General features: G+C 41.4%; 1 protein-coding gene across 4 annotated transcripts in view; it reads left to right on the forward strand.

Annotated features, from left to right (window-relative positions):
• The window catches only part of NOL4 (nucleolar protein 4), a gene marked incomplete at its 3' end in the record, with an annotated part of 203,785 nt that overhangs the window by 29,682 nt on the left and 152,690 nt on the right, over positions 1 to 21,413 (forward strand). For all 4 annotated transcript variants that reach the window (XM_082015263.1, XM_082015264.1, XM_082015265.1 and 1 more), the window contains exons 2-4: positions 7,307 to 7,456; positions 20,483 to 20,594; positions 21,101 to 21,213. In XM_082015263.1, coding sequence (XP_081871389.1) covers positions 7,307 to 7,456; positions 20,483 to 20,594; positions 21,101 to 21,213 — 375 coding nt within the window. The remainder of the gene's footprint in view (positions 1 to 7,306; positions 7,457 to 20,482; positions 20,595 to 21,100; positions 21,214 to 21,413) is intronic.

Consider the following 21,413-nt stretch of genomic DNA (forward strand, 5'->3'; position numbering starts at 1 on the left):
AATTTGCTGGAGAGGAAGGTAGGTAGAGGGAGTAATATGGCAAGTATGGTTTCCATGTCAGAATAGGTGTTCAGCTTCTTTCTGTTCTCCTCAGTGCAATGTGTGTCCCTGAGCTGGATGCTTAAGTACCTTCCTCACCATTTTGGGTAGTGTTCATCCTAATATGCATGTGTGAAAAATCCCATCTCATTGTCTTACTAAGGAAGCTGCAGCTGCATCTGCACTGGCATTTTAGTTTGGAAAAGGAACGTACCCTTGAAACAAAGCTCCTGACCACGCTCGCTGTGCTTCATTTCACATTGCAGTGTTTTTTTCAGTGCATGAACTGTATTCCTTTCAGTGAAAGAAAACTTGCCTGCGTTCCAGGTGTGCACCTAGCGGGTTGTAACCAGCAGTGGGTGTCCAGTGCAGGGGACCAGGTTAGAGCTAGCCTGAAATATGTACGATGTGGAATCAGCTCCTTGGTATCAACTGCTTTGCTCTACAGATCTGCTGCTTGTGTGGTGCCCCGCTTGCTCACAGAGGTACAGCTCGTGGTGTTTGGTTAGCCTGCAGCAACAGACTTCACAAATAGTAAAACGTGGTCTGTCTTGTGACCCCTTTTTTGTTCAGAAGGGTTGTGTAAATGTTTAAACACATAAGGAAAAAAATAATCAGGTGTTAGTGCGCTGAGGGAGAAGAGTATTCAGACCTCAGTTAAGAAGTAGCTCTTAACTATGAAGAGTAAACTGCAACCGGGGGCTCTGCCTGTGCCGTATTCCTCACTGGGGTCTTCTCTGCCGTTTCTTCAGAGCTTTGGGTACATTTGATCTTGAGGCAGCTTTTTGCAATTACCTCTTGCTTCCCATGCCCATGCTTATTTTCAGAAGAAGACGCAAGAGTCAGTAGACACATTCTGTGTTTCATTTCAAAGCTCTTCTCCTGCGCTAACAGTGATGATGATAGATCTGCCTATCCATCCACACTTCTGAAGAAAGATGAAAAAGAAAAGTTTCTGCCCTTCTCCAATATGGAAAGAGCTTTAAATATTTATCTCAGAGACAGCTGGCCAGGTTATTATTCTGTTCATGCCAAAGGGGCCTTTGAAGGTACCTTGTCTATCATTAAATACTCTCCAGGCCCATTTTATTACACTTCAAGGAGAGAAGGGTGACAGACCTTCCCTTTGCAGTTTGGCAAGTTGGATTTCACAACCCATTATCTCTAATTGCTAGAGCTTAATTTAATAGAGATGGTGATTTACACCAGATGATGGACTCACCTGAAAGAACTCAGTAGGATAGTCCTTTTGGGTGGGATTTTTTAGACTTATACAGCGGGCACTCAGCATTCACCCTTTTTTGTTTATGGGCAGAGATTTGGCTTTGGTGCTTTCCCATCATCTGGACTGGTCCAAGAGAGAAAGGAGAAAGGGACTTCTGTTCAGTATTGATTTGGTCTCTCTTGCTGTTTATTTGGTCCCTTGGACTCACCTATCAAGACAGTTAAGAGGACTTTTTGTCATCTATAGTTTTCATAACATCCCCAAACTTTGTCTCTGTTGTTTAGTTTTGGTCTCTCATCTCAAATGGCATGTTAGTTTGCCATTTTACTTCACTTTGTTCTCTTTATTTTCATGATCTATTTCCACAGTTAGTTTGACTCGTTGCTGCCATATCCTGGTTTATTGCTTTAGTCCTTGTAGGGTTTGTTGCTCCAAAGGCTCCAGAGAGAGGACTTGTCAGCTGGAGATGGTTCTGGTGTGTATCTACCTTAATATAACTCTGTTTTTTTCTTGTCTCCATCTGCTGGTAAAAGATGAGATTTGCTGTTCAATCAGGTCATATAATGAATAACATAAACTATAAATTTCAAATAATAAATACCCCTTTTGCTGTTATAGACACTTTCCATTAGGAACTGGTAGAAATGAAAAACTGATTTATTTTTAGGCTACTTAATCATAGCTATCAAGTGCTAATAACTTATGATTTGTTGTGAAGTTGTACTGCACTGACAGGAATGTGTTAAATATTCAAATGGATGTACTAATAACCTGGGAATTCAGATCAGTGTGCTGATGAAACTGGATTTGTTCATTTCTATATGAGTAAGATACATTTGAATGGTCATCCTTTTTAAATATTAATATTTTTACAGTTAGCAAATAGATAAAGGAAATAATGTATAATGGGATTTTCAATCTCATTATTTATTTTGACTTATTTCTGCAGACAGGTATATAAGGCTTATGTTATACATAAACTACCATTGGTTCCTCCTAACAGTTACAACACAGAATTTTCCAGTGTTGAATCCAAAGGGAGTAAAACACCTACAGACAATCATGTCAGGAGCTTATTCCATATAAGCTAACAAGGGGGGAGTTTAGGTGCAAAATTTTTTGTGAGGATATAGTTCATTCAGAGCACAATGTTTCAGTCAGCAAAAGACTTTGCTTCCGATCCAGGGGAAAGCATCTTCAAAAGGTGATGCTGGTCAGCAGAGGTGTGGTGACACAAATGGGCTTTCACTCTGCTGTCGTCTGAACTGGTCTGTATCAGAAAAATGGTACACATCGTATTTCTGCATTCAAAGCAGTCTTACATTTGTATGTGATTTATGTTATGTAATGGAATATTTAGGTTGATTGTTATTTCCATCTACTCCTAATGTTTTGTAGATGCTACTGGCTTTAATGCTTTTACAACAGAGGTTTTTATAGACCTGAACATCTTCTATAAAACCACCAACCAAGCCTTTACTTTTATTTTCTATTTCAGTCTATCATGAGTTTATAGGAATATTTTTCAAACACTGTAAAGATGCTGATAGTTATATTCATTCATGAATCAAAACGGTGTTTTATGAGACCTATTTCCCCCAAGAAATTTCAACATGAGGTAGTACAGGTATTCTCAAACAAGGAATTGCAAACACTTTTGTTTCAGTGGCTTTAATTTTAAGGCTTATATTAAATTTTTTCTCCTCTGTAAAGTAACTAGAAAAATGACAACCTTTCATTTAATAGATCTTTTTGCTGACTATCTGTTTGCTTTGCTGGCAAACTTTGTTCCCTTCTTTACTCCCACTATCCCTGTAGGTTCCACCTGAATAAAAGAGTTTGACTCTCTGCTAAAGCATCCTTGTTCAAAGGGATCCTTAGCACTTTGAGAGGTGCACAACCCTCTGTAAAAGTCACTTCTGTCCAGGAATTTATTCTTTGTGTAGATATCTAAAAGCAAACAAACAAACAACTTCCATCTCAGAGAGCAAATGGAATTTGTAGGGCTGAAAATGAAAAGAAATTTCTATTATTTGTATCCTGAAAACATAGAAACATCACTGAATAAAAATAAAACAAGAATAAACAGGAAACCCTGCAATGCAAAGAATAAAATCAGGTAGCTTCTTACTGGTAGAGATTGAAAACATTCCAGCAGCTATAAGGATGAATTGTGTTTTGGCAGTGCCTGTCACACTGTTGGCCAGGGTGGAACCCGAGATAACTGGTTTACCTGGCATGCCTCTGTGATGGCTGGAACAAGTGGGATGAAACTCAGTCTAAAAGATTTAAAGAGGCTAAGTCTAATTCTTGAAGAGAAACATTTGGTGAGGCTTCCATTCCTAAGTAATTTTAGAAAGTGGGGCTTGGACTCTTGCCATGATGAATGAAAGTCCTAAAAATGCCTCGGTCATTTATAAATATCCTCCTTGCTATTCCAGAGTTGTTAGTACCCAAGTCACTTTGAAAGTGGCATTTAAGCTTCTCAGTCATAGAGTTATCAAGAAGGAACTCAATTAATATCTAGTTAGTCTAAGACAGGATTTGCTCAAACTATCCCTGACAGATATTTGTCTAACCTGGTCTCAAAATCCTCCTGTGACAGAGATGCCACAGCCTCTCCAGGCAAACTGTTACTGTACTTGACTGTCCACATCAATAGTCAGTTTTTCCTAATGTCAAATGTAAATCTTCTGTGCTGTGATTTAAGCCCATTACTTGTCCTGTCCCTGGTGGACATTTCATAGCCTTTCAGACATGTGAATAGCATTATCACATATTCTCTCATTCGTCTCTTTTTAGCCTTAGCTGAGGCTAAAAAAATGTCCCCCTTAGGCACTGTGAGAATTTTTACCTAAAGCCAGCTTATAAAGTAGAGCTGCTTTGTTAATGCCTTTATCAAATTGCAATTTCAGGATAAAAGTGTAGCGTAATGGTATAGGGGAGGAAAGCCTGATACGACTGCATCCACTTCAGAGACTTTGTGGTTTAAATGGAGACTGAGGGTTGTATCACTTGCTGGGATGTCAGTATTGGGATATCAAAAGTCTCAGTAAGGAGCTACCTTATTCTTGTTCAAGTTACTCATCTGGTGTATTGCTTCTGCAGCTAAGGCTTACATCTCTGCACAGCCTTGCATGTTGCCAGATGGACTGAACAGCTTACAGCAACTCAGCAACTTCTGCAGCACTGCAGGCTTTCTGAAGCAAGGTCTACCTCATGGCCTTACACAACATCAAGCAGAACGAAGCCTGACCTAGTCATGCCCAGGCCCACAGATGAAGTTATGATGAATTTACAAGTATAGATGTTAAGGAATAGTACTGTCTTCCCCTGAAGCAGTTTCCACTCAGTGTAAATCATTTTTTTTTCCTACCCTTTTTGACTGACAAGGTTTGGAAAGTTTGTATTAATTTTCTGGCACTTCAGTTAAGAGGCATGGCAGAGAGTTTGTGCAGATCTTACTTCCTTGTATTTTTAGAAGTAGTAGCAATGTTTACTGTTTTATTCAGCTGAATGGAATTTATTCAGCTGGAGAAATGCAGCTTCAAGAGCGCACCCACATCATGCCTACCTCCCTTTGGGTATCAGTGTCTGGGAAGGAGGGTAGGAGGACCATCAAAAAAGAGCACTTCACACTGTGGCCACCAAAAGTAACAAAATTAGTTTTGTTTTTGGGTTTCTTCTTTGAATGTATTCCTAATGTTTGCATCTGTCAGCTCTGCTGAGGTGGCATCTCAGGTTTTAAATTAATATTGTAATGCATTTCTCTTTAATTAAAAAAGAGAGCTCCCCCACAGGAAATTTCCTAAAACAAAACTCATTAGTAACAAACAGATTAAATCTTTATCAGTTAATCAACACTATAAACTTCTGAGTGTTCAGAGAGAGGCGTGAGATAACACTGTCGTCATAATAAGAGTGTTTGAAATCATTAAGGATTCCACCGTGCCGTTTGGGTGGTGAGAAAATAATGATTGAAGATGGGCTTCCCTATAGAGCTCATGTGTGGATTCCCCTAAAGATTAAATCTGGAAAGATCTGGATTTTATATTGGCCCCATCACTAAAGTATTGTTTTTTAAATAATGGGCAAGAGAGATGGGCAACACTAAGCAAATTCTTAATGATACTGATACCAGAAGTTGTCACAATGCCACAAAATTTTTGAGCTAATGATCAGTGAAATTTTAGGAACTGTTCATGGGATGGGAACCTTGCTGCTTTCTCAGAGCAACTGTTCCCAGCTCATCTCTCTGAGGCTCTAACCTGTGGCGGAGACTGCACTGCAAATTCCTCATCTTCCTCCACCCTGAATCCTCAACACAGCCGCTTCCATCAGGACTATGGCAATCCTCTCATCATGCACATGAGGGAGTTCTGCTGTGGTCGAGCTGTCTCCTAGGGATGAAGAGCACAACATGCTGTGCAGATGGAAAGGACTACATAGCTTTGGGCAAGGATCTCTGATGAAGGTTGGGGAGAGGCAGAGGCATAGTGGAGCAGGACAGGACAAAATTTATGTGGCTGGTAGCATATCAACACCTCCTAACCTGATAACATTTGGAGTCATGCACATTTAGGAAGTTATGCTATAGAGGCACTGGCATTTTCTCTGTTGCTACTGGGAATGTGTGAGAGCTCTTCTGTGTCACCCTTGGAGCTTCTTTGGGAGCCGTTGGGATTCTGTGGGTTCTTTCCATGAATTGTATGAAAAATAAAAGTGGGCGGGAATAAAAATAAAGGCAGTGAGAAAAATGAATTTTGTTTGTCCACATTGAGCAAACTTAGTGGAATGGGTTAGCAAGAAGCTATTAGTGGGGGGTGGCAACTGGGAGTCATACATAACTATTGCCTTTTCATTTCTCATCTTTGGTCTTTATTTGGTCACCACAGCAATAATTGCATGTGTTTTGTCACAAAAGGGTCAGTGTGTGTAAATCAGTTTTGTTGTGGCATGAATTACAGCAGCAGTAATGGTATTATCAAACATGCTAAGTTTTGAATGCATTTATTGCTCAAAATACTCATTGAAGGCTAGGCGACACCATTGCCTCCAGAGGTCTGAATTCAGATGCTGTGTTGGAGTAAAAGTGAATTGGCCGTTCTCATTTTATTCTTTATATACTTACGTTGTATTACAAAACACAGCGTGCTTGATAGATCTGCTCTGGAAAAACAAAAGTCTCAGTTCCTGCCCCTTCATTAGAACTGAATTCATAGAGAGCTGTAAAACAAAAAACCCAACTCATATGGATGGTCCTATTTATGAGGTGGGAGTTGAATCGTGCCGATTAATTTCAGAAATGTTGGGGACTTTCTCTTTTAGAAGTCTTTAGCTACCATAGCACCATCACTTTTGAAAATCAGATGGTAGGTGTCCTCACTTTTCTGTCACTTGTTCTAATAGGACATCTGTGAACAAAAATCACAATTTAAAAAAATAGCCCTTTCTTTTCCTCATATTGTGATACGTCTTCATGTAGTATATTTTCAAGCCAGTTTTGCTGGCATAAATTGTTTGTAACAACTTCCTTTGTATTCATAATTACAGTCAGCTCTGTCACCTGTGAATTAAAACCTTCTATTAAATACCTTTATGAAATGCTAGGTGCAGATTTACTGGGAGGGGAACGAGAGGATGAAAGAGCTGTTGCGTTCGTATTAACAGCCGCATAATGCATTTCTGTGGCATGTGTTTGGGACTGCCTCTGCCTTTGTATCTTTTTTGTGCATTTGGAGAAAAAAATACAGATTTTTTAAATTTAATTTTTTAAATACTGGAGTGAAAGGTCACTTTCTATCAAGAGACCAAATGCCCTGGGTTGGCAAAATGGACTGCTTGCAAGGGTCCATATGATCTATCTGATCTGCAGCTTTCCTACAATACTGTTTCTGTCATTCACAGGGTGGGTGACCTTCAGATCTCAGTGGAAGGGTCCTTAACTGCTTGCTAAAAAAGGAGAACATGTCCCATGATTATCATCATTTATCTATTCATCCCGTCCTCCTTACTTTTTCTTTTCTCTTTTTTTCTTTTCAGGATGGAGTAGGTGTAGATGAGAAGCTTTCTTTACGGCGGGTAGCCGTGGTAGAAGATTTCTTTGACATTATCTATTCCATGCATGTTGAAACTGGGCCTAATGGAGAACAAATCAGAAAACATGCTGGACAAAAGAGAACATATAAAGCAGTAAGTAAAAAAAACCAACCAAACAACTAAAAGTGGACATCCATCTCCAAAAGCTTGAATTATTTGGGCTTGATCACATTGCATGCAATTTGTGTTTTTTCCATCCGGATTGGTACTGCAACCCTCACCCTAAACTTTATTTCAGAGATCTCAATAATGCATGAAAACATACAGTTTAGAAATTGCATTTCTGTGTGATAAGGACCAGATCCATTCACTTCAATAGAGATTTTCACATGGGTACAAGCAGAGAATTTATTCTTCTGTAATGGTTTAACAATTTCTTTAATAACTCTTTATTAATTAATTTTTATTAAATGGACAAAGTCTTAAAGAAGACTTAGAAGGTATGAAGTGATTATTTCAAAGATTTTACTTGCATTTTGTTGCCTGATGTAACCAGTTCAGCCACTGCCTTAAAATAGCTATAAATAACTTTTGTGGCTAGTGGCACAAATATAACACTTTCGTTTCTTACAGAGAACTAATGAAACCTTTAGTGCGCTTTCCCAGGGTGCTTAAAATGTATGTGTTTGCCTGGATTTGGACAGCCAAACTTCCATGCACAGGGCTGTGATAGCACCAGGCACACTCAGCCATTGATCCTGATCCTGCCCAGCTGTTTCCAGCTGCTGAAGCACTGGGGGCTCCGCCAGGGTGGCAGAGCAGGGGCCCCCGGCCAGGCCCATCCCACCGCCCTGGCCAGGATGCAGGGCATCTGGGGCACCTCTCCCCATGGCCCCAGCGGGACGAGGCCCTGAAGTGACCTGTCACCCTGAACACAGTGTTCTTCACCTTTGTCGTGGTTTAGCCCCAGCCGGCAACTACGCACCACGCAGCCGCTTGTTCACTCCCCCACGGTGGGACGGGGGAGAGAATTGGAAGAGTAGAAGTGAGGAAATTCATGGTTTGAGATAAAGGCAGTTTAATAGGTAAAGCAAAAGCCCTGCACCCAAGCAAAGCAAAACAAGGAATTCATTCACCACTCCCCATGGGCAGGCAGGTGTTCAGCCATCTCCAGGGAAGCAGGGCTGCATCACGCATGGAGAAGCTGGACTGTCCTTGATACTTAGCAACAACCCAAAACATCATCACGTTATCAACGTTTTCTCATCCCAAATCCAAAGCATAGCCTCACATTAGCTTCTGTGAAGAAAATTAACTCTGTCCTCGCTGAAAGCAGGATATTATCCACCCCTTATTCCATACCATTTACGTTATGCTCAGGTACCACACTATCCAATACAACCTCATTGACCACCACACACCTTCCCATCCTTTGATATAATACAAAGATTATTGTCCCCTTAGTGCGTAGACAGTCCCTGTAAAATGTCCATGAAATGTCCACAAACGTCTATGAAATGTCCATTGAGTTCATTTAGTCCATTACTTTGGGCTCCATCTCTTATGGTGGCCACTTGGGATAAGTGAGGTGGAGTGTTGCGTGGAGTTACTGGGCACCAAAGCCAGCTCAGGTCAGGTCACTGCTGCACTTGGCACTGCTTGTTGTAAGGCTTGTCCTCCATTGGTTCACGTGGTTCTTGCTATAGTGATTCCTACACCATGCAACTCAAATTCCAGGTTACAACAATTTAAAGGTATTTCCATTACAATCTCCACCCCTGAGCCCTTTGGGCCAGGTTATAGATTTTAACATTGCAAGAACTCCTCCCCTTGCCCCTGCTCCTGGCTTGGACTTATCCACAGAGTGCAGTCCCTTCCATGAGCCACAGTCTCCAGGGGTATATCTGCTGCAGCATAGACTTATCCACAGTTGCAGTCACTTCGAGGTGCACCTGCTCCAAAATGGCCTCCTCCTCCATGGGCCATAATGCCTTCAGAGATACACCTGCTCCAGCGTGGCCTTACTTATGGCCACAGACGCTCCAGAAGTAAAGCTGCTCCAGCGTGGCCTTACCCATAGTGCCAGTCCCTCCAGGAATGTACCTGCACTGTCGAGGGCTTATCCATGGCCACACGCTTTGAGGTGCTCCAGCACGACCTCATGCACAGCCACTGATGCTTCAAGGTGTACCTGCTGCAGCATGGATTTATCCACAGCCACAGATGCTTCGAGATGTACCTTCTCCAGCGTGGACTTACCCTTGTGCCACAGTCCCATCAGAGGTGTACCTGCTGCGGCACAGACACAGCCATGGCCACAGATGCTTCGAGATATACCTGCTCTGGCATGGACTTACGCACGGCCACAGACGCTTCGGGGTGTCCTGCTCCCACATGGACTCACCCACAGGTCACAGTCCCTTTGACTCGAGTTCACCCTGGAGCTCCAGCCTGTCCAGGACAGCAGCACAGAAACAGCAGCGATGCCCCGGCCATCTGCCAGCCCAGGCGCGTCGCCATTGCTGTGATCAGAATCTTCCCAGGCCCAGCAGAGCCAGACGATCAGCCGTACAGCAGCACGGCAGCAGCGAAAGCAAAAAGCAGCCACTAACGAGCACTGGACTGTGATATACGTAAGGAAAGCGAACCCAGGGCAAGCACAGGGGCCTGGCAATTAATAGCTAAACAGCAATAACAGCTATAAATTCTATCTAGCACATTCCAATCAAACCTGTCGTTATCTCAAACCCTTCGTGCCCCACGTTGGGTGGCAAAAAGGACTGTCGAGGTTTAGCCCCAGCTGGCTAAGCCCCATGCAGCTGCTCGCTCACTCCCCCACGGTGGGACGGGGCAGAGAATTAGAAGAGTTAAAGTGAGGAAACTCATGGTTTGAGATACAAACAGTTTAACAGGTAAAGCAAAAGCCGCGCACACAAGCAAAGCAAAACAAGGAATTCATTCACCGCTCCCCATGGGCAGGCAGGGGTTCAGCCATCTCCAGGGAAGCAGGGCTGCATCACGCATAATGGTTACTTGGGAAGACAGACGCCATCACTCTGAACGTCCCTCGACCCCTTCCTTCTTCTTCGCCCCAGCATTATATACTGAGCATGACGTTATATGGTATGGAATATCCCTTTGGCCAGCCTGGGTCAGCTCTCCTGGCTGTGTCCCCTCCCAGCTCCCAGTGCATCCCCAGCCCTCTTGCTGGCAGCCCAGCATGAGAAGCTGGACTGTCCTTGACTACTTAGCAACAACCGAACACATCAGCACATTATCTACATTTTCTCATCCCAGATCCAAAACATAGCCTCACACTAGCTTTTGTGAAGAAAATTAACTCTGTCCTGGCTGAAACCAGGGCTACCTTAAAAACAACCTGCAGTTGTGTCAGTCATTTTCCGTCAGAAGTCACCAAAACGTGTGGGAACTCCAGGTTTCTGATACCCACATCTTCAATTTTAGCCAGAAATAGCTTTTTTTCCAGTACTGTTTTTTTCAGATACATAACAACCTTTACTATGTATCTATGAATCCCTTCACAGATATTTATTTATAGGCTATTTCAGACCGTTTGTTGTGGGATAAGCTCTTGGCAAGATTTCTTATAATTTGTTCCCGGTGGTATTGACCTTAAGATAGATGTATGAAGGAAGACACCAGTCATCTGAATGTGCTTTGTGAAGCTTGGTGTGATATTTCAGGGTGAACAAACACAAACTGTCTAAATTAATTTTAATCTGTCACCTCAGCCATTTTGATACTTGGTCTTCTCTTTTAGAAAGCATTAGAAAAGTAATATTTTCATTGACCTTTCCCTTTCTATTTTGTTTTACTTCAGTAAGCTGTTCAAAGGTATGGGTGACAAACTTTGTAGAATACTATACAAGTATAAGGAATGCTGCCAACTATAAATACAATACTTTAAGTCATCATCCTACAAATACATGCCAAGTATAATATTTATTACCGTAAGAATCCCATGATTCCAGGTCAGATGAAGTTGTTTATTGTGAACAGCATGAAAGGCAACCAGTGTCTCTTCTGTGAGGAGAGCTATTTGTGCAGATTCAATAGCCTACACAGTGGTTTCATTTGATGTTAACTTTTATTGTAATTGAGACCTGAGCTTATTATGTGGTTATAAGCAGAGGATAAAGATGCCCAAATATAAGTTTGTGTCATTATGAGAGTCTGCATTATTTGTGCATTATTTCATTTATTAAGGGCATTGAGTCATATTTGCTGAGGACAGGATTCACATAATATAATTTTTTAAGATTTCCATAAATTAAAAAAAGGAAACGAACTAAATCAGAACAAGCTAATATCAACTCTTGCTCTCTATCCCAACATGAGAATTAGGTTAAATAAACAGGCCTCAAACTCTACCAGGCAACTGGGGAAATGCATACTCCTTTACTGGATCTGTCCATGAAAGTGCTGTCACTAAAAATGATGAGCTGTAGGGTCAGTCTGTTCCAGCAAGCCACACAGTATCTCCTCTTGTGGTGCTGCAGGAGGAAAGAGGTAGTGTGAGCGTGTTGGGTAACTGCCTCACAAAACATTATACCCTAAGAGCTTTATAAATCAAACTGAAGTACTTTGGTGGGGTTTAATTTTATTAAGCGAATTGGGAACGAGATTAATTTAGTCTTGTTTCTTTATTCACGTGTCAGAAGTGAATCATCCTTAAGATATGTGAATGTATTTATCATCCATAAGTATTCACCAAATAATCTGAGTGAACAATTTTTACAGGAAGGATGGTTCACAAACTGTATGCTACAACTCCTATTTGTTATTCACAATTCCTGGCATGTGATGATCACATTGCTTCTGCTCTCTGACTGGATAACTGAAACCTTTTAACAGAAAAAATGATGGGGAGAAACCCACCACATTTTGCGTACAGAATTGCTAAAGTTATGAAGTTCATTGAAGACAAGCTTTTATTGTCATGGATATTTGGTACCTGAGTATTTCTAAAAAATGAATGGCACAGCCTTAAGAATCACAACATATTGGTTTCAAGTAATTAATTTGCTTATATATGGGTGAGTCCTTATTTTCAATAGTGAACCTGCTCCACTCAAAATTTTGAATAGCACTCAAGCATGATTAAAAGGGTAATGAAGTGTCAAAGGTGACTTAACTAACTACTGTTTGCATTTGTATGGAGTAACAAACTTGGAATAGGTAGGGTCTTTTTAATTTTTGATAGGGTCACCCCTGATGCTGGGATGCTAAAATACATTGGTATGTCTCTCTGAAAGTGTGTTCAGAACAGCTTACAAACTCAGCTGGTGAATCTGTTATCTGCACTGGCTTGTTTATGTTAACTGTGTGGAAACGAATGGCATTTTTACGACTGATTTCTGTGGGACTTCCTGCAGCGGTGCTGCACAGGAAGATAAATAGGATGTGGTGCTTGGCACCTTGGAGCAGCGTATTGGAAGGGAGCCTCTATATTTTAATTGGTGCAGCAATGTACCAAACTCAAACTTTATGATTTCTTGGCATAAGCCCTATAGATTAATTAGGAAAGCATCTGGGCTTCAATATTTAAGTTTAGAGTAAGGTCCCATTTACTTCTTCTCTGCACACTAACAAATGAGAGGGGAATTGTACAAAGTCTACGTAGATGATCACAGAATCACAGAATCGTAAGGTTGGAAAAGACCTTTAAGATCACTAAGTCCAACCATCAACCCAACATCACCATGCCCACTAAACCATGTCCCGAAGTGCCACGTCTACAAGTTTTTTGAAAACTTCCAGTGATGGTGACTCCACCGCCTCCCTGGGCAGCCTGTTCCAATGCTTGACCACTCTCTCAGTAAAAACTTTTTTCCTGATATCCAGTCTAAACCTCCCCTGGCACAACTTGAGGCCATTCCCTCTCATTGATGATGTGGGAGAGTAACCTTGAAAATACACAAGAAAGAGTGAGCTTCCCATTTAACTGGCAGATTTTGTGCTCATTTCAAGTGCCCGACTAGTGTGCAATATATGATTGATGGGCTGTGTTGCTTGCCAGCATAACTGTAGGTAGATCTGCACCAGCAAAAAAAAAAAAAAAAAAGACCTGGCTTATATATATAAAATGAAACCAAGATCTTTAAGTCATACCTGGAGTATGCCAGACTGAAGGAATACTTAATACGGTGTTTATAATCTCAGCTAGTGCCCCGGTTCCCAGGGAAGTTTACAAACAGGGAAAACGTCGAGGGCCTTGATCCGGGAGATAATTCCCTCACAAAGGCAGGATATGTGACGAGGCCCGGCCGAGTCGGTTGCTCAGCAGGGGCACAGGTGACTAGGAAGGTGAAAAGAGCATGTTCCTTGGTGCCAAGGAAAGCAGCAGTGCCCAAACAGGTCCCTGCTTGTCCTGCATTCCCCCCGGCTCCTCTGCCGGGCTCCATAGAAGGCAGGGTGGAACATGCTGATGGAAGGAACTGGTTGAGCGATCAGGAGAAGGTACTGAGGATCCTCTCAGGGGTGACTCTGCTGGCACTTGTTGCTGCAGCTCAGTGTCCTAGAGGGACTGCCTTGTTTTGGGATAGTACTTTTCACTCTCTGTCCTAAAGGATTTATTTTTGTGTAGGCATCCCACCCTGAAAGGAGAACTGCGGTGTCGAAGTGGAGACGGGGATGCACAGGAGAGAAGTGTTCAGGGGAAGAGTCCATCTGGTGTGTTGTGAAGGGGGTTCAACAAGTGCAGAGCTGGCTTTCTGTGCCTTTGCGGGGCTGCATTTCTTGATTTTAAACTATTCAGCTGTGTCTAAAATTTAAATTCAAGTGCTGAGGGTTATATCAGAGGTGGGAGTAACTGGGAAAAGTTGTGGCTACAGTAGCAGCATAATGCAACAGACTCAAGCTGTTAGGACAGCTTTTTGTGATTCAGTGCAAACCAGAAAGAAAAATAGCCTTGCTACATTTTTCAAGAAACTCAAATGGTCTGTGATGAGACTGAAGATGGGAAACATCTCTGTCTCTTCTCAGGCCCAGCTATGACTACAGATAGGCCAGATTTAGTGATGAAGCCCTACATTTCAGAGTAGATGTTATTGTCCTCTATTGTTCTTAAAAGAGATGTTAGGTTTTCATTCATTTAAACAATAGATTAGGAAGAGTAAGTGCCTCACCCTTGTATGTTATATCTGGAGAAAGCTGCCTATAACTAAGTGAATCATCTATCTGAGAACTGTTTGTGTCAGTCTTGTAGCCACCTTAAACACCTTAAATTCTATGTGCGTATTCTACTTGAATATTTTTACCTGTGAAGGATGATCTAATGGCAGCCTGTTGAGCCTGCGTAGCTGCCATGCAAAGCCTTGAAACGTTACAGCAGTGAAGTTGAGTTGTGAGTGACGGTTGCGACGTCTAAGCAGGAGAAAGTGGGTCAGTTAGTAAGATTCCCAACCCATAAATGAAAAAAGAGCACTGGGCTGATGAGCTGGAAGAGAAGCAGGCTTGTAAAACATGGCAGGGGATATTGATGTGTCAAGGAAAAGTAGCTTGAGGGAAGACTGATAAGATAGGTAGTAAATAAATATGGAACATCTGAGGCATAACGGGAGTCTGTTAGGTGTGGGGCAGTATCTGGGGTCCTGTGCTTCATCCAACTGTTGCGGTAACAAATGTTTCTTTGTTTGGGATCAGGCTGTTGAATTGCCTCCCTCTTTCCTGTCCCCCTAAGAGAAACCTTCAGATTGTGCAACATGGCGTAAACGTTTTTCTCCTCCCAAAACATGAATGTGCTTGTCAGTCCCCTCTGAGCATCACAGTGAATGTGTTTTCTTTGGGGAAGAATTTTTTGACAGGTCGCACTGTGCAGTAACATCATCTCCTTCCAGTACAACTTCCCTATCAAACAGGCTTAAAGCAGGTTTGGCACCTGGCTGGTTTCCATCTAGGGCAAGTCTTGTTTTTGGGGAAGCAGAAGAATACGAGGTTTGTGCAGGGCCTTAACACACTTAAATCGTTGGATCCACGCTGTTCCTGCGTGCACAGCGCAACAGCCAAATCCCGTGCAGTTCTGCTCTGCGAACTTGTTCTTGCTTCTTTGCAAAGGGTGAGCGTCAAGTGCCCTGGCAGTGGTCCCACTCGCAGGTGCTGCCCATTGCTTCCCTCCCAGAAAGTGGCTTCTGCTACGCGGGAGGGAGGGGAAGGAAAGGGAGCTGCGAAGCACAAGTTTAGCACGAGAGGGAACAGCATTTTCCCCAGTATAACAGGGTAGCGAGCTCTTGATAAAACTCCCGGCAGCAACATACCTGCTTTCCTATGTCAGCCTTCCATTTTGACCTCTTGCTGAGGAAAGGAGAGGACTTGGCTGGTTTGCTCTCCTGTCATCAAGAAAAAACCAATTTCTGCCACCTGGTTTGATGGCTGTGGGCCCAGGACAGATTACCATCTTCACTCCACTCTCTCTCCTTGTCTCTCTCTCCTCTTGGAAGTCGTCTTTGGATCATCTTCCCCTCCTTACCATCCTTAATTAAAAAAAATACCCCCCCCCGCCAAATCTGTATTCTGACACATTGAATCTTCTAGACTACACATACATCCTCCATGTTAATGCTTTACGGGTTAATAGGTTCACTTGCAAAATTTCACTCCCTCTCCTCACACTTGTCTTTCCTGCTCAGCCATATGTGTCCTAAAATCTGCCTTTCAGTTTAGAGCTTGTTAATTTTCAAAATAAAAATATAGCTCTGAAAGCAACATCATCACAACATCCTGCACTTAAATCATCTGAATATTGGAAAGCATGTATGACACTTTGCCCGTTTTCCCTGCCTGCAGTGATGCAACAGGAATGCAATATTCTTCTCATAGACAATTAGGGCACACATCACTTAGGTCCAGCGTAAATCAGATTGCACACCCAGGTCCCGAATTACTTGCCTTGTAGTAGTTATGCGCTTCATGGGATCCAGTAAACAGCGTGTAGGTTAATTATAGATCTAGAAGGCCTTCGTTGTTGGGCGATGTTTTGGATGGATTGATATATGTCAAATTCTATTATACTGTAGACTTTTTGTGAATGGTGAAATAAGATCATAAAAGTTTTGACTCTGAAGTCTCTGAAGTCAACTCTGTTTATTTTCCGCTGAGTTTAGAGTTTAAATGAAATATGTGTAGATGCACGTGGACTGTATTGTTAGGAAATGTTCTGCTTCTTATCCTGTGCCTTCTGGGGCTAAAACAAACCCTGTATGATTTTGGCACTCTTTGCTTAATGATACAGATGTCTAGTTTCTTCTTCTTCATAGAATTATTTCCCTTTATAATGTAAAAAGCATTCGGCTGTAAGAGCTATACCTAGTACACAATACCTAAACACCAATCTGCTAGAATCTGGTTGTTTTGTGATTTGTCCATGATACAGAATACATCCAGATAGATACAAGATAACACATTTCTACAAGCAACAGAAGGTATACTCAACAGAGAATATACTAATGTGCAATAAAACCACTAGTAAGAATAAGGAATCACATAAGGATACTTCTAAAGCATCATATTTGAAAAAAGTATAATTACAATTTTTTTAAAGCAATCCAAGTAATTTTATCAATAGGGTGAATTAGCAGTGATTGCTCTTTGATTGGTATAGGCGTGTGCATGAGCAGTGTCTTGTAAACCATGCCAAAAATATGCCGGTCCGCCTTGTCAGTGTGTGGATATAAATAACGCAATATCCCCCACTTCAATTCACTTTTCTGGCTTTATTTTTTGTTAAAATGTAAAAATGTGTGGGTTTGGGTTTTTTGTGTGGAATTGCAATAAAACAATATTCTTTTACTGCAGCACATCACTGAATGAGGTGGTCTGGCTATATTTTTTGTTAGCTCATGGTCTTGAGAAGAGAGCTTGGAGCAGGGCCACTGAAGGCAGTGAGAATATACAGCATCAGTGAGGGCTGAGTCATTACTGCTTGCTTTCAGAGAGAGTAGAGGACAGAAACGAATCTTCCTGATGAAGTCATACCACTGTCTAAGGTATTTCTGTATAGTTACTTAGAAAGTGTAATAGGCCTCCAGGCTATGCTCTGAAATACTCACATACAAGCCAGCTCCATCTACTACATCAGCCCAACCTTGAGCAGAAGCTGGTAAGCTCTGCTGAGGGGTGACATATAGGATATTGTGTTCAGCCTTGTGCTAATTTGGTTAGAGAGCTTCCTGGCTACAGCTGGTGCTAAGCCAGCGGGTTTGGAGCATGGCCAAAGCGAGCAAGTGGCTATCTGTATCTTATAAAGTAGATGTGCTCCTCTTTAATGAGAAAGGCAAACAGGAGTCTGCACTGTTGGGGGTGTGAGGGTTGGGGTATTTTTGTAAGCTTTCTGGCACTGAAAATTGGAAAGAGCTTTTTGTGTATATTCAAGGAGCAAGAATAAGGAAAGCTGTGGGTTATGTCCTCTACATATATCTTTAACATGATACCTATTGTGTTATGCCAGTTTATACAGGCTGAAGTCTTGGACTGTAAGTGATTGATTCAGACTACAAAGTAAACAGGGGAGGAAGTTGGTGGAAACTGGTGTTATTTAGGGAAGGGTATCCTTAAAACTGTGTTGCAGTGGGAGGTTGGAGACACAAGCATCTGCTATGTGGACAAATTTAGTTATAAAACCCGGTTCCCTTATAGTCAGTGGAGCATACCTATCAAATCTGGGACCATGCTTTCCATGGGGGATTTTCATCTTGTTTGAGCAGAACTGGAATTTTGACAGAGATGCTTGATTAGAATAAATGGAGCATTCCTATCAAATGCAGGCAACTAATGAATCCATGGGTAAGCTCCATTAATTTCAATACAGTGCTAAATGTGTTAAATGTTATGAGAGGTTGCTGCATATGTGCATTTACCAATTTTCTTAATGCTAAATTCTAGCTGATTTTAAGTTCTCTTTTTAGATTCCATAAAGCGTAAGTGTAACCAATGTTTTCATATTTAGAAAGGTAAATAAGCATCTGTTCTGTGGTATAAAAAACAGGAAAAATAATATGAAGATATTTTTTGGTAGGATCTCCCATTCAAAAGTGGCTTCATTTAGTGCCTTCATTTTCAGATAAATTGTTTCAGGCCCAGAGAAAATCTTTGCCAATTTTCATCACAGAACAAATTTTGCTTTTATACTAATTCCCTTCCCTTATATAAGAAAACAACAACAATAAACAGCCTAAACAACAGTACCATAAACAGGATGATATAATTTGCGTTGTTATTTTACAGTGCATCATTTCCTGTGTATCTCTGTGACTCATGTCACATCAACAAACACTAACTTAAACTCCACCTATTTTCCAAAAAACCTGCCACGGATAAATTTGGTCCATGGAGTTTTAGGAAACATAAGTTCCAATGCAGGTTAGGTAGGTGACAAGCCAAGGAGAAGGGTGTAAGAGAGTTGTAACAGCCCATTCCTCCTCCTGTTAGCATCCTTGTGAGGAGCATGAGTGATTTGCACAGTATTTAATGCCATTTACATCCAGTAGAGAAAAGTATCTTGTCCTTTCTGTATCCTCACTTTCATACACCCTACCTCCATCTTTCTGCACTTCCTGTCGAGACTTGCATCAACGCTCGGTAGGAAATCAAATCCTGCAGTAGGTTTTACAGTAAGGGAATACAAGGAGATGTCAGCTGACTCTTCTTTTAGTCTCTTGCTGGGACTTTGTCTTTCTTGGGGAATTATCTCCATTGCAAGACAACCGCCTTGGTTGGGAAAAGAAGAGCTAGGGATTCCTTACATCACTTGTACCGTTCAGTGTATATACGTAAACATATAATGAATCACAGAAAAGCCATGGCTTTGCCTGATAATGACAACATCTAAGTTTGGAGATTCTTCCACTCATCTGGTAAACCTGTTCCAGTGCACTGGCCTCCCAGAGGAGTTTTTCCTGATGTCCAGTTTGAACGTCCCAACCGGCAGTTGGTGGCTGTTGTCCCCGGTTATACCCTCTGCAGAGCTTCTGTCCGCAGTTTTTGTAACTCCCCTTCAGGCAATGGTGGTCTGCAGTTAGATTTCTCCCTGCCTCGTAACCTGTTCTTTGCCACACGAAACTAATCCAGCTTCCTTAACCGCTCTTCAAGTCACCTGCTTTAGGCTCCAGCTGCCATGGTGGTCTGCCACAGAGCATCTCTGCTTCTCAGCAGCCTTCTTGACGTGCGGAGGGGAACGTCAGGCACGTTATTCCAGCTGCTGTCTTACCAGCACTGAGTAGAGAGTGTTAATAACTTCTCTTGATCTGTTGGACGCTTAATGTAGCCAGTATGAGGTTTGCTTTAGCTGTGATCAGAGTGTATGCTGTTGGCTCATTTTCAGCTTGGCACCCACTGTCACCTCCAGGTCCTTTTCAATAAGGCAAAAATGCCTATAAAGATAGATGCATCCTTGGGGAGGGGGAATGCAATCTTTAAAACTAGCAATAACTGCTTCCTCCTCTCCCCTTTCAAAAAAAGAAACAAAATCCCCCTGACGCTTCCTTACGAGTATGTGGTTGGGAATAATGGTAATGTTGAAAGGAGGAAACAACCAAAACCTGTTGTTTCAAGGTATCCCCAGGTAAAGCAGGGTCTCTAAAATCGAGTGACTACTAAACTCTGTAACTGTCAGTAAAAATAACTTATTTACCCTACAGTATTAAATCACAAGCTTTCCAAGAATATTTTCACAAAACATCCAAATACTAAGTTAAAATAGCAAGGAGACTGTCATTGCTGCTGATGGGCTGAGTCCTGTATCTGTCTACGAATTGTTACAATAAAAATAAATAGAGCACATAAGCCAAGCGCTTTCTTTTTTTGGTATTGGTTATAAGAGAAAGGTCGCTTTTCAGCTTTTTCTGAAAACATCCCTCAGTGGGATGCCTGTTATGTGGATCGTTTTGCTGAAAGGAAATTGAAAAAAACTGTAAACAGAAAACAAAACTACTTTTGATACAAGTGAGATTTTGTTCAGTATTGACTATTATTAGCCATTAGATGATAAGTAGGCAGATAGAGTAGATGTTTCTTGAAATTGTACATAGTATGCAGAACATGCTTTCATTGTGCTTCCTCGCATTATAAGGTAATATGCCTTATTCGGAAATATAATGATCAGTTCTCTTAAATCATGTTCAATCAGCTTAAATAATAACACCTATATTTTGTTACTTATTTCAGATTTCAGAGACCTATGCCTTCCTTCCGAGAGAAGCGGTGACACGATTTCTAATGAGCTGCTCAGAGTGCCAGAAAAGAATGCATTTAAACCCAGATGGAGCGGATCATAAAGGTAGTTTTAGTGTCAAATAGTAGGATGTAAAGTGATTTTATTCCTAATACCCATTTATATTTTCCTAGCTTAAGTGAGGGTTCATAAAAATTTGCTAGACTGGAACAGTTCACTAAGATCATCTTATTTACTTAAGCTGGAAGATAGTGAATCTTCTGCTTTCACTTAAGGATGGAGTGTAATACCATATGCACCCTCAATAGAAAGATGATTTTATCTGGAGAAGTAATTTATTTTGCTATGGAAATGTTTATATGGGGGCTTAAACATAAGGAATAGATAGGTTGCATGTGCTGTAGTCATTTAGAGTAGAAGAACTCATCACTTTTCAGGGTTTGTACTTGATTTTAATTTTTCTTTGGGAGACTTCTATCCATACAGCCGACGAGCAACTGAAAATGCCAGCATTAGAACTAAATTATGTAACTGCCTGACTTTCACTGTAGGCTAGGCTTAAGTAGCCTCCACAATTAACATATAATGCATAATAAATATTTTTATTGCAGATAATGGAAAACCTCCAACTTTGGTGACCAGTATGATTGATTACAACATGCCAATTACTATGGCTTATATGAAACACATGAAGCTGCAGCTACTAAATTCACAGCAAGATGAGGTAAAACCTGGAATCTTTTAAGTTTGTTTTTCTCTTCTTCTGTGTTCTTTGGTGCTTTCTCTGTGGTCTTTATGGTAGCCAGGAAGCTGAACTGAACATGATTGTTGATCCCATCTTTATAATTTTGTTGCTAACATAGTGAATTTGAAACCAAACCAAGGCTGTCTACAAGTAATCAGGTTGAGAGAAAATGTCATGAC

Source organism: Phaethon aethereus (assembly GCF_964289735.1).
Source record: "Phaethon aethereus genome assembly, chromosome: 2".
NCBI classification, from domain to species: Eukaryota; Metazoa; Chordata; class Aves; order Phaethontiformes; family Phaethontidae; genus Phaethon; species Phaethon aethereus.